The 12,731-nt window shown below is 44.8% G+C and overlaps 1 protein-coding gene across 3 annotated transcripts in view; it reads right to left on the bottom strand.

The window, feature by feature from the left end:
* The window catches only part of ppfia2 (PTPRF interacting protein alpha 2), a 572,863-nt gene that overhangs the window by 177,316 nt on the left and 382,816 nt on the right, over positions 1-12,731 (bottom strand). For all 3 annotated transcript variants that reach the window (XM_068051210.1, XM_068051211.1, XM_068051212.1), the window contains one exon: positions 11,408-11,512. In XM_068051210.1, coding sequence (XP_067907311.1) covers positions 11,408-11,512 — 105 coding nt within the window. The remainder of the gene's footprint in view (positions 1-11,407; positions 11,513-12,731) is intronic.

The following is a 12,731-nucleotide window of genomic DNA, read 5'->3' as shown; positions in this document are numbered from 1 at the left end:
CACAAGGATTGTGCGGTGGTCACTCCTACCAATACTGTCATGGACAGATACATCTGCGACGGGCAGATTGGTGAGGACGAGGTCAAGTATGTATGTCAAGTATCTAAAAGTGTTTGTCTGTGAAATAGCAGATGAATAGCTTCAATCATCTATGCCCTGAATGTTGTTATGACAAAAGTTTAAGTTAGATTCCAAGTGATTTTTTTAATTAAAAATATATATATTTTTTTTTTCATGGCACGTGACATCACTGACAAGGCCAGCATTTGTTGCCTATCCCCAGTTTTGCTTGAGAATTGTGGTGAACTGCTTCCTTGAATTACTGCAGGCCATCTGGTGCAGGCACTTCCACAGTGCTGTTAGGAAGGGAGTTCTAGGAGTTTGATGCAGCAACAGTGAAATAGTTCCAAGTCAGAATGGTGTGTGTCTTAGTGGGGAACTTGCAGGTGATGGTGTTCCCATGCGTCTGCTGCACTTGTCTTTTTTGGTGGTAGAGCTTGCAGGTTTGGGAGGTGCTGTCAAAGAAGCCTTGGTGAGTTGCTGCAGTTCATCTTGTATATGGTACACACTGCTGCTACTGTGTGTTGGTGGTGAAGGGAGTGAAAGTTTACGTTGATGGATGGGGTGCCAATCAACTGGACTGCTTTGTCCTGGATGGTGTCGAGCTTCTTGGGTGTTGTTTGAGGCGTACTCTTGCGGGCAAGTGAAGAGTAATATCACACGACCAAGGCGGGAGGAGTGCACTGTTAATTCAGTCCCACTTCTCCACAGGTCACAGCATATTCATAAATTTTCCCACTTGCTGAAACAGCCAATTATATACTCTATTTGTCCCCATAATTAAGCACACCAACCAGGTTCCTTTAATCAACAACAAAATTCACCATTTATTATAAAACCAAGTCTTAACCAATAATAAATTAAAACTGTATACGCATTGAGATATTAAAGCTCCTTATTTTTCCCTAGCCCTCATGCACAGGCACATACATCCAAAAACTGGTTAACTGGGAAAAAAGGGATTTTGGTTTACAGCTGTTTCAAAGCAATGAAAGGAATAAGAAAAACTTAGACTGTCATGATCTGGAAGGAGGTTCTTTGGTTTGGTGAGGTGTCTCAAAGTCGAATAATTGGATGCCACTCAAAGTCTTTCCAGGCAAGGTTGGAGAACAATCTGTGATGCGTAAGCGTTCAAAGAACTTCAATGATAGAAGGCTTCACATAGGTCTTCCATCAAGGGTGTAGCAACAGGTGTGAGTTCTCATATTTGATGCAAAAGTCCTTTTTTAAAAGATGCAAGAGTTCTGCAAATTCAGTCTTCTTATAACACAGGAGGCAACAGTACAGCTTGATGCAGGAATTCTTCAGAAAAATAATACTTTCCTGGTTCTTCTTCTGATCTCTAGGCAGGTCCAAATCAAATTCCAAAATGCCTGCTTTTGTCCAAATCCACTGGCTTTTAAAATTCAAAAGTGAAAGTGAAACCAAACCCTTCCAGAAACAAGTCACATGCCAAGTCATAAATTTTCTCTTGTCACAACAGAGGGTAGCTGTGAGGTCAAACCCCCTACTGGTTTCCTTTAAATTACCTGCTTTCCAGTCCTTGTTTACCAGTTCAACTTTTGTTGAACATCCCTTCAAAAACATCCATAGAGTTCAGCTATCTTGAGGTGTCTCAATGTCCACCGAAAATCCTTTTCAGTTTTTAAAAATATAGAATCCCAAGTTTTAATACAAAAAAATGGAAATCCTCGTAACATACTCCTGACTTGTACCTTGTATATGGTGGACAGGCTTTGAGGAGTCAGGAGGTGAGTTACTCACCTCAGAATTCCCAATCTCTGACATGTTCTTGTAGCCACAGCATTTCTATGGCTGATCCAGTTCAGTTTCTGATCAATGGTAACCCCCAGGATGTTGATCGTGGGATTTCAGCAATGGTAATGCCACTGAATGTCAAGGAGCAATGGTTAGATTATTGGAGATGGTCATTGCCTGGCATTTGTGTGGCACGAATGTTGCCACTTATCAGCCCAAGTCTGAATGTTGTCCAGGTCTCGCTGCATAGGGACACAGACTACTTCAATATCTGAGGAGTTGTGAATGGTATTGAACGTTGTGCAATCATCAGCGAACATCCCCACTTCTGACCTTATGATGGAAGGAAGGTCATTGATGAAGCAGCTGAAGATGGTTAGCCTAGGATATTACCCTGAGAAATATTATCCTGCAGCAATGTCCTGGGACTGAGATGATTGGCCTTGACATCAAGGCAACATTTGACTGAGTGTGGCATCAAGGATCACTTGCTACCTCCTCCAGTTAGTTGTTTAATTATCCACCAGTGATTTAATTATCCACCGCCATTCACGCTGGATGTGGCAGGACTCCAGAGCTTAGATCTGATCCACTGGTTATGGGATCGCTTAGCTCAGTCTATCGCATGCTGCTTACGCAGTCTGGCATACAAGTAGTCCTGTTTTGTAGCCTCACCAGGTTAATACTTCATGCTGAGGTATGCCTGATGCTGCTCTTGGCATGTCCTCCCGGACTGTTCATTGAACCAGGGTTGGTCCCCTGGCTTGATGATAATGGTAGAGTGGGGGATATGCCGGGCCATAAGGTTACAGATTGTGGTTGAGTACAGTTCTGCTGCTGCTGCTAACAGCCCACAGCGCCACATGGATGCCCAATTTTGCATTGCTAGATCTGTTCAAAATCTATCCCATTTAGCACGGTGGTAGTGTCACACAACACGATGGAGAATATCCTCAATGTGAAGGCGGGACTTCATCTCCACAAGGACTGTGCGGTGGTCACTCCTACCAATACTGTCACGAACAGATGCATCTGTGGCAGGCAGATTGGTGAGGATGAGGTCAAGTATGTTTTTCCCTCTTGTTGGTTCCCTCACCACTCGCCGCAGACCCAGTCTTGCAGCTATGCCCTTTAGGACTTGGCCAGCTCAGTCGGTAGTGGTGCTACTGAACCACTCTTGGTGACGGACATTGAAGTCCCCCACCCAGAGTACATTCTGCATCCTTGCCACCCTCACTGTTTTCTCCAAGTGGTGATTGACATAGAGGAGCACTGATTCATCAGCTGAGGGAGTGCAGTAGGTGGTAATCTGCAGGAGATTTCCTTGCCCATGTTTGACCTGATGCCATGAGACTTCACGGGATCTGGAGTTAATTTCGAGGACTCCTAGGGGTAACTCCCTCTCGACTGTATACCACTGAGCTGCCACCGCTGCTGGGTCTGTCCTGCTGGTGGGACAGGATATACCTGAGGATGGTGATGGCAGTGCCTGGGACCTTGTCTGTCAGGTATGATTCCGTGAGTATGATTATGTCAGGCTGTTGCTTGACTAGTCTGTGGGACGGTTCTCCCAACTTTGGCACAAGCCCCCAGATGTTAGTAAGGACGACTTTGCAGGGTCGACAGGGCTGGGTTTGCCATTGTCATTTCCAGTGCCTTGGTCGATGCCGGATGGTCCATCTGGTTTCATTCTGTTTGATTGACTTTGTAGCGATTAGATACAACTAAGTGGCTTGCTAGGCCATTTCAGAGGGCATTTAAGAGTCAACCACATTGCTGTAAGTCTGGAGTCACATGTCGGCCAGACCAGGTAAGGACAGCAGATTTCCTTCCCTAAAGGACATTAGTGAACCAGATGGGTTTTTACAACAATCGACAATGGTTTCATGGCCATCATCAGAGTAGCTGTGGTGGGATTCGAACCCATGTCCCCAGAGAAATACCCTAGTTTTCTGGGTTATTAGTTACTACTACATCCAGTGATGACACCACTATGCCACTGCCTCCCCTCTTAATTAATGATGAATTCCTCTTGAAAGGCCTGCCTGAACCCCAGTTGCCGCATTTCTTCAGAGACACTGGAAAACCTGCTGGATAAATTTTCGACGCCGCCTGAATGAATTGCTTCAGAGAAAGATCCCAGTGACAGCTATCTACACATATTTGGGACACCAAACCAAAAAAGGGATAACTGACACCTTTCCATATCTTCTCTTTTTTCTTCAAGTAATTGCAAGTATTTGGCCAAAGTATTCTTTTTGTCTTTTTTTGTAACAGAGCTCGAAAAAGAAAATCTCTATTTTTCCCAGTTAACTGGTGTGTGTGTGTGTGGGGAATTTTATGTTATGGCTGCGACCATAGGATATGGCGGCCTGCACGCGTGGGCTATACTCGACGGAGCTGCCGCGATATTAAACACAGTGGCTTATTTACATGGCCGTGTGGACCAGCCCCCACTGATGATGTGGAAGGAGTGGGTGCTCTGTCCCTGTCAACGGCGTCCGGCACCACTGCACAGGCGTGGTGCCATTTTTAAAGGACTTCCAGCCCTTACATTTAATTAAAAAATTTTAAAAACACTTTGCCTCAAAGTTTATTAATAATAATTAAATAAATGTTCCCAGCCCCTCTCCCACCCCCCAATAACCAGACATTCCATTCCTTGCTTTGACCCCCCACAAATACTTACCTTGCCTACCTGACCTTCCCTCCCCCCAAAGTTCAGAAACCTTTAACTTTACCCCTTCCCATCAGCACTTCGACCAATCAGATAAGTTTGAACATGCTGCCCCCGTCCTGCTCTGATATACTTACCTCCTCACCCCTCCGCACCAGTATTCCACCTTACAATACTGGTGGTACAACCAATGGTGCAGGAGCGCCGGCCACCGACCACAATATCGGAGCCGGATGGCTGGTGTGACCAGGTAATTAATTACTGCCTTAATTTACATTATTTAACATATTTAAATAGCAGTCCCATCGCTGAGCGGTGGGGGGCCACCACGAGGCCGTGCCACTGCCAGCAATATGGGGTTGGGCCTGCCAGGCATCAAGGCCCATGGCGGGCCTCCTGCGGAGGCATTTTCCAGGCCCCCTCACCACAACCACCGACGTCAAGGTTTGGTAAAATTCAGCCGTGTGTGTGTATGAGGGGCTAAGGTAAAAGGGAACTTTCATATTTCAATCTGTGTGTTAAGGCTTTGCTTTCTTACTGGTTAAGTCTTGTTTTACAACAAACTGATAATTTTGTTGTTTATTAAAGAAACCTGTGGTTGGTGTATTTTATTCTGGGATAAAGAGTAGTTTTTTTTATTCGTTCATGGGATGTGGGCGTCGCTGACTAGGCCAGCATTTATTACCCATCCCTAATTACCCTTGAGAAGGTGGTGGTGAGCTATGATCGATCATATTGGTAACTGGGTAAACACTTAAATATATGTTGTGACCTGTGGAGAAATGGAACTAGAAAAGACAGTGCACTCTCCCACCTTGGTCGTGACACCCCATTAAATTGCAATAAGTGACATGCATGATAAAGTAACCCTAGTAAACTCTGAACCAACCACAAGCAACAAGAGGTACAGGCGTGTCTGAAGGAACTAATCATTGAGATGTGCATATGTGAATCAGAAAAGAAATGTGGAGATAAAGAATATAAAACCTAAATAATATCTAGCTTTCTCACTGCAGGCAGCTGGAACAGACTTGTCCTAGTCTAATAGAAAGAAGACATCTAAAGATTCAACAGACTTCGCATGATCATCAGTTTGACCAGCTGATATGATGTCTCCAGGCAGATCTAGTTGTGTTTCTTATTTAATCCACGTATTAATGGGTAAATAAAGATAATATCTGTGACAGATGGTGTATTTGTATGTTTCTGTTTAATCAGAATTAGAACATTACAGCGCAGTACAGGCCCTTCGGCCCTCGATGTTGCGCCGACCTGTGAAACCATCTGACCTACACTACCCATGTGGGAGATGTGAAAGTTATAAATAATTCCAGCAGATATCCTTATTAGTGCAAGGTTCTGTTATTCATCACCACTGGAAAAATTTCAGAGCCACATGAAATGCCCACTCTTCCCTCCACCCCTCTCAATGCGACTAACACAAAGCAGTCCAGCAAACAACCAATCATCCATTGCATATCCCTCCATTGGTCCCAATCAATTCATGTCTTCCCATTCATCAACCAGCAAGTGAAAGGCAAGTTGCCAGCCTGTGATCAAGAATGGGCAACATGGGAAATTGGAACCAACTAATAAATTTTATTTGATTCTTCCGAAGAACAGAAACTTCACAACATAATACTTTATTTTACACCTATGTGCATACCTTTGTGAATTACAAAGCTTTACACTTCCTTTTTCCACTGCTCCTACATGGTGCAACCACTGTGGCTTCAGCAGAGATAGCAGCAGGCTGCTCAGATGCCTGTGCTGAGATGCTCTTGGTAATGACCTCTTGATTTTAGAGTCTGTGAAAGCAACACCAAAGACTGCTCCACCTGTAAAGGGGCAGACTTTACCATCAAGAAAGAAGGTAGCATGTCAGGCACTGACTGGGGGTGGGGGGAAGGGGGCAATGGGTGAAGTGGGAGTGCTTCAAGTGGAGTCCCCACTTCCAGTTCTGATGAAAGGTCACAGTTAACTCTGTTTGTCTCTCCACAGATGCTGCCAGACTTGCTGAGTATTTCCAGCACTTTCTGTTTTTATCCCCACTTCCATGATCTCTTTCGCCATTATCCCTTTCATGGGCCAGCCACACTTCAGTCTTACCACACTGCTGGAGAGCAACTTGGTACATGTCAGTGAGGCACTATAAGGCCAAGGCTAAGCCATCTGTCATCCTAGTTAATGCACCAAACATCTTGCCATTCAGAGTGTGTGCAGGCTTGATCAAAGCCTGCATGGCCACATTTGATTGCCACGATTGATTTTCCACAGAACTGTCCACTCTATTCATGCAAGAAGATGTCATCGCAATGCCTTGTGACATCTACACATTCATGTGAGGTGGATTCATAGGCTGGAATTTTACACCCCACTCTCCCCCCACCACCCCACCCTGGAACGGGCTGGGAGGCAAAAGTATATACAACTGGGTGGGATGGCAAGGGGGTGCCTTGGCCATTGTCTACCCACCTCTGTTGGTATTTTACCAGTGGCGGGGGAGGTAGCAGGCAGCCGGCCCGCCCTTAGGCCAATTGAGGCCCTTAAGTGACTAATTAATGGCCACTTAAGGGCTTCTTCCTGCTGCTGCAGTAAACCGTGACGGCCTCCTTGTGGGCTCAGGGGTGGAAAGATCCCCCCCACCCCACCACCCTTGTGATTGACACCAACTCCCCGCGCTCGTGATCGACTCCCATCCCTCTCACCGAGACCTGGCTGATTGGCCCTGGTGAGTCCTGATCTCACTTACCTTATTCTCTGACCTCCAGCACTGACTGGGTCCAGGGACGGCTGCTGTTCCAGCAGTAGCCGCCGCTTCCGGTGATGCTGCTGTTGTGCGATTGCCTTTAAGAGTAATGTCCCTTTAAGATCTTAATATGCCAGACTCACTCTGCTACTGTAACACCAAGAGGCAAGTCTGTAAATAGTTAGCTCTGAACTGTATATACTTTTTTTTTATTCATTCATGGGATGTGGGCGTTGCTGGCCAGGCCAGCATTTATTGCCCATCCCTAACTGCCCTTGAGAAGGTGGTGGTGAGCTGCCTTCTTGAACCGCTGCAATCCATGTGGGGTAGGTACACCCACAGTGCTGTTAGGAAGGGAGTTTCAGGATTTTGACCCAGCGACAGTGAAGGAACGGCAATATAGTTCCAAGTCAGGATGGTGTGTGACTTGGAGGGGAACTTGCAGGTGGTGGTGTTCCCATGCAACTGCTGTCCCTGTCCTTCTAGTTGGTAGAGGTCGTGGGTTTGGAAGGTGCTGTCTAAGGAGCCTTGGTGCGTTGCTGCAGTGCATCTTGTAGATGGTACACACTGCTGCCACTGTGCATCGTTGGTGGAGGGAGTGAATGTTTGTTGATGGGGTGCCAATCACGTGGGCTGCTTTGTCCTGGATAGTTTTAGATTAGATTAGAGATACAGTACTGAAACAGGCCCTTCGGCCCACCGAGTCTGTGCCGACCATCAACCACCCATTTGTACTAATCCTACACTAATCCCATATTCCTACCAAACATCCCCACCTGTCCCTATATTTCCCTACCACCTACCTGTACTAGTGACAATTTATAATGGCCAATTTACCTACCAACCTGCAAGTCTTTTGGCTTGTGGGAGGAAACCGGAGCACCCGGAGAAAACCCACGCAGACACAGGGAGAACTTGCAAACTCCACACAGGCAGTACCCAGAATCGAACCCGGGTCCCTGCAGCTGTGAAGCTGCAGTGCTAACCACTGCGCCACTGTGCCGCCCTAATAGTGTCGAGCTTCTTGAGTGTTGTTGGAGCTGCACCCATCCAGGCAAGTGGAGAGTATTCCATCACAGTCCTGACTTGTGCCTGGTAGATGGTGGACAGGCTTTGGGGAGTCAGGAGGTGAGTTACTCGCCACAGGATTCCTAGCCTCTGACCTGCTCTTGTAGCCACGGTATTTATACAGCTACTCCAGTTCAGTTTCTGGTCAACGGTAGCCCTTAGGATGTTGCTAGTGGGGGGATTCAGCGATGATAATGCCATTGACTGTCAAGGGGAGATGGTTAGATTCTCTCTTGTTGAAGATGGTCATTGCCTGGCACTTGTGTGGCATGAATGTTACTTGCCACTTATCAGCCCAAGCCTGGATATTGTCCCAGTCTTGCTGCATTTCTACACGGACTGCTTCAGTATCTGAGGAGTCACGAATGGTGCTGAACATTGTGCAATCATCAGCGAACATCCCCACTTCTGACCATATGATTGAAGGAAGGTCATTGATGAAGCAGCTGAAGATGGTTGGGCCTACTACCTGTTTAGCTGTTTAATAAACATGTTTGAGATCTTCAATCAATTGAACTCCACGCATCTTATTTAGGTTGCATCATGCAACATAAAAAACTTCTCAATACAGCTGATAGGACTGAAGAGTTGTTGGCCCTCTGATTGGTTGGAAGCTCTTGGAGTCAGGACAACTTGCCTCACAGGGGCAGAAGCCACAACCTCAGTCAATTAATTGCCTGAACCATGCAAAATAGCGTCGTGGCTTCCAGGGACGTCAGATGCAGGCTTGCCCCCAGCTTTCCAGCCGATGGATGGTGCCACTGTCTCCTCATTAAATCCTGGCCCTCCATTCTGTCTGCAATCTTGTACAGTGTTCTTGAAAAGCCTGTTTGTTCATTTCACATTTTCTGATATTCCGCAGTGATTATCCTTCTCATTGAAGACTCCCAGAATACAATATTTGTGCCCAGCTGAGAAGAGCTGTTCCTGCCACCATTGTCTGCTCTTGTTCACTTGTGAAATGTGAGTCAGCAGTTGAAAAGTCAACTGTCTATCTAACTGATTCCATTGAAGTGTGAGTAACTGAGCTGGTGCATGGTAAACATGAGTCATGTGACATTGCACACTCAGATGGAACCAGCTCCTCTAAGGATCCGACATCTGTGAGGTGCATGGACTCCTGATGCATGCCTGAAGGCCCTGTCAGAGAGAAATGATACGAATTAGCACTGACAAAGTAAGAATATTACAACTTATCATTATGAAGATGATTATATTTCACTCATGGCTGGAATCAAATTAAGTGTTGTATGCCATGTGTGCACTATATTTCATTCTGTCATCAGATAGGTTGGGAGATCCACATTTTCCACAATAACCTGGGGCACTGAGCTACCACTGATCTCCAGTGCTTCCTTCTTTGTGGCAAGATCAGGTTTCTTCCTCCTGTTGTTGGGAAAAGTATCTCTCTGTGGCTTCTCACTGCCCTCAGCAGTACATCAAGAAAGGTGTCACTGACGTGGAGTGCAGCCTTTGACCATCCTGAATACATTATCAAAGTTCTTCTCCTCTTGCTTTCAACTACCAACTCCTCCAAATTCCATCTTTTGGATTGGCCTTTAAATTCTGGATTTAAGATCTCATCAATGTGGGACAGCACCACACCCAATGCTGTTTAATTGACACCAAACACAGAAGTAAAATTAACATGAGTTACTTGTGTTTAAATACACACTGAACACACTGAATGGGTAGGCGGTGGCGTAGTGGTATTATCACTGGACTAGTAACCCAGAGACCCAGGGTATTTCTCTGGGAACATGGGTTTGAATCCCACCACAGCAGAAGGTGGAATTTGAACTTAATTAATAAATCTGGAACTAAAAGCTAGTCTAATGATGGCCATGAAACCATTGTCGATTGTTGTAAAAACCCATCTGGTTCACTAATGTCCTTTAGGGAAGGAAATCTGCTGTCCTTACCTGGTCTGGCCTACATGTGACTCCAGACCCACAGTAATGTGGTTAACTCTTACATGACCTCTGAAATGGCCTAGCAAGCCACTTAGTTGTACCTAACCACAACCTCAGTTGTACCTAACCACAACCTCAGTTGTACCTAACCGCTACGAAGTCAATAAAAAGGAATGAAACCGGACGGACCACCCGGCATCGACCTAGGCCACTGTCGCTGGGTCAAAATCCTGGAACTCCCTTCCTAACAGCACTGTGGGTATACCTACCCCAAATGGATTGCAGCAGTTCAAGAAGGCAGCTCACCACCACCTTCTCAAGGGCAATTAGGGATGGGCAATAAATGCTGGCCTGGCCAGTGACGCCTACATCCCATGAACGAATAAAAAAAAAGAACTTACTTCCAGGTTTTCCACACAATATCAGACTCCCCAGTCCCCAATGCATTTCGGACTTTATAACCAGGGCCAATAAGTCAGCAACAAATGAGTGCACCATCCATGTATGACTGTAATCTCCATGATGACAAAGAACTACTTCAGTGTACCATCCATTTTTATATAATTGAAAAGTGCAAACAAGAAACCATTCTATTTAGTTTCATTTTCAGATTAAAATATCAAAAAAATAGTGGCAGAAACTATCAGTAATACAAGTGAGAAGTTGTCTTGCAGAGAGGTGCATGGCAAGGTCAACCCCATGGAATCTCCACTGCAAAAATCTGCAGTGAGGTTCAAAAATAAAAATTATTTTTCCAGGAATTTCCTTGGAGGTGTTCTCACTCGATTGTAGTAACTTCTCTGGAAGTGCAGCACCTGCAAACAGGATTTATGCTGTGTTTTTCCAAACTAGGCTAGCAGAATGGGAGGAAATTCTCAGTCCTTTCCAAATGCTGGAGCAAGGGTTGAGGGGGTGAAGGATTCACAGATATCTGAGGTAAATGTTGTCAGTAATGAATCATAGTGAATGGAGAATACGAATGGTAATTACTGTCAGGTAAAAGCACAGATATATTTAAGCTTCTAATGAGAATATAAAAAAGTGAGGATTTTGCAAGCAGAAACAAATCATTTGGCATTTAAGACATTTAAAAGCAACTAAATACCTGTAACCTAAACTACTACCACACTTGATGACCATACAAAGAATAATAGTTCCAACTGAGACATTTCATTTATCTACCTTTCCATGAATCCTCTGACCTGCCTCTACTCCCTCAGGAAGTTCAGATTCTGTAGATTCTTCGTTCTTCTGGGTGTGTACCTTTTGCTCTTGCTGTACTGCTATCTGTAAGAAATTAAACAAAGCTATTGTCAGAAACAAAGTATGAAAATTGACCAATATTTTGATGGAACATTAAAGCTACCTTAAGCACATTTTTGTAGACTAAAATGTTCTACTTAAGCCGATAATAAATCAAATGAAATACATTTTGATGAATCTCAGCTTATGTATCATATGTTAATTATATAATTAAACTTCTTTTACCTCCAAAGAAATATTGGTTTCAATCTTCAGAAGCATATATAATCTGCAGACATTTAAAAAATATGTTCTGTAGTAAGTGCAGCTATTAACTGATTGAAGTTGAATATAAAGGTATAATGGGCTGAATTTATTCCACTATACAAGCTGAGGTCAGGCAGTAGGGCAGTGGAAGAAGAGAAATAGGGTGGGGATGCCCATCGCTGGATTCCCATCACTGCAAGCATGTTGGAAATATTGCTTCCCAACAGTGGCAGAAGTGTAGTGGAGGTTCTGCCAGAAACCCACTTTGCATATAAAATTAGGTCAAAACCTAGCAAAATGAGTCAGGGTCACAGTGGGGTTGGGGCGAGGGGTAGAAAAAGCATCCTGACCTATCTCTAGTGATGAAACTGCCCTGCAGAAATGCAGCCTAACTAGTCACTAGGTTCTATGATTATGAAGAATCATTTTGCAAACTGAAGAAATCGCATTTTCAAAGAATGTGAAAGTTACAGAAAGCTATATAGCATACAATTAGCAGGCTGAGAGGAAGCCCTTTTAAATTTGAAATTTTGAGCTTAAAAGGTTTTTGAGTAGCGTGCACCCACACCAAGAAGCACACAGGAATTGGTCCTCAGGCCTCATCTACATTTTCAAGGCAAGCTGCACTGGTTGCACATCTACAGATAGCTCATCTTATCAGAAAACATTTTGGGCCCCCTGCCTCACTTGCAGAGACCCTCAGGTAAGTTCCAGCAGGGGAAGTTGGATTGAACAGTGGGGGTGTGGTGTTGGGATGGGGGTGGTGTGGTCATCACAAGGACTGTGGAATTGGAGGGAAGCACTCCAGCTCCTCCTAGTTTCATAGAAAAGTTTTATTTAAAAAAAAACTTAACATTAGTTGGTAGCAGGGTTTGCTGAAGAGTCCTGAGCATTTCAGGTCCGACACCTGCACCCTTCATTGATAACAAATTTTGTAGAGGGTTCCTTGAACATGTCTTAGGCCCCTAATTAATATTCAAAGGCCCTAATGCCAGTT

Source organism: Heterodontus francisci, chromosome 18, assembly GCF_036365525.1.
Source record: "Heterodontus francisci isolate sHetFra1 chromosome 18, sHetFra1.hap1, whole genome shotgun sequence".
NCBI classification, from domain to species: domain Eukaryota; kingdom Metazoa; phylum Chordata; class Chondrichthyes; order Heterodontiformes; family Heterodontidae; genus Heterodontus; species Heterodontus francisci.
This window is presented reverse-complemented; position numbering and strand designations above follow the sequence as displayed.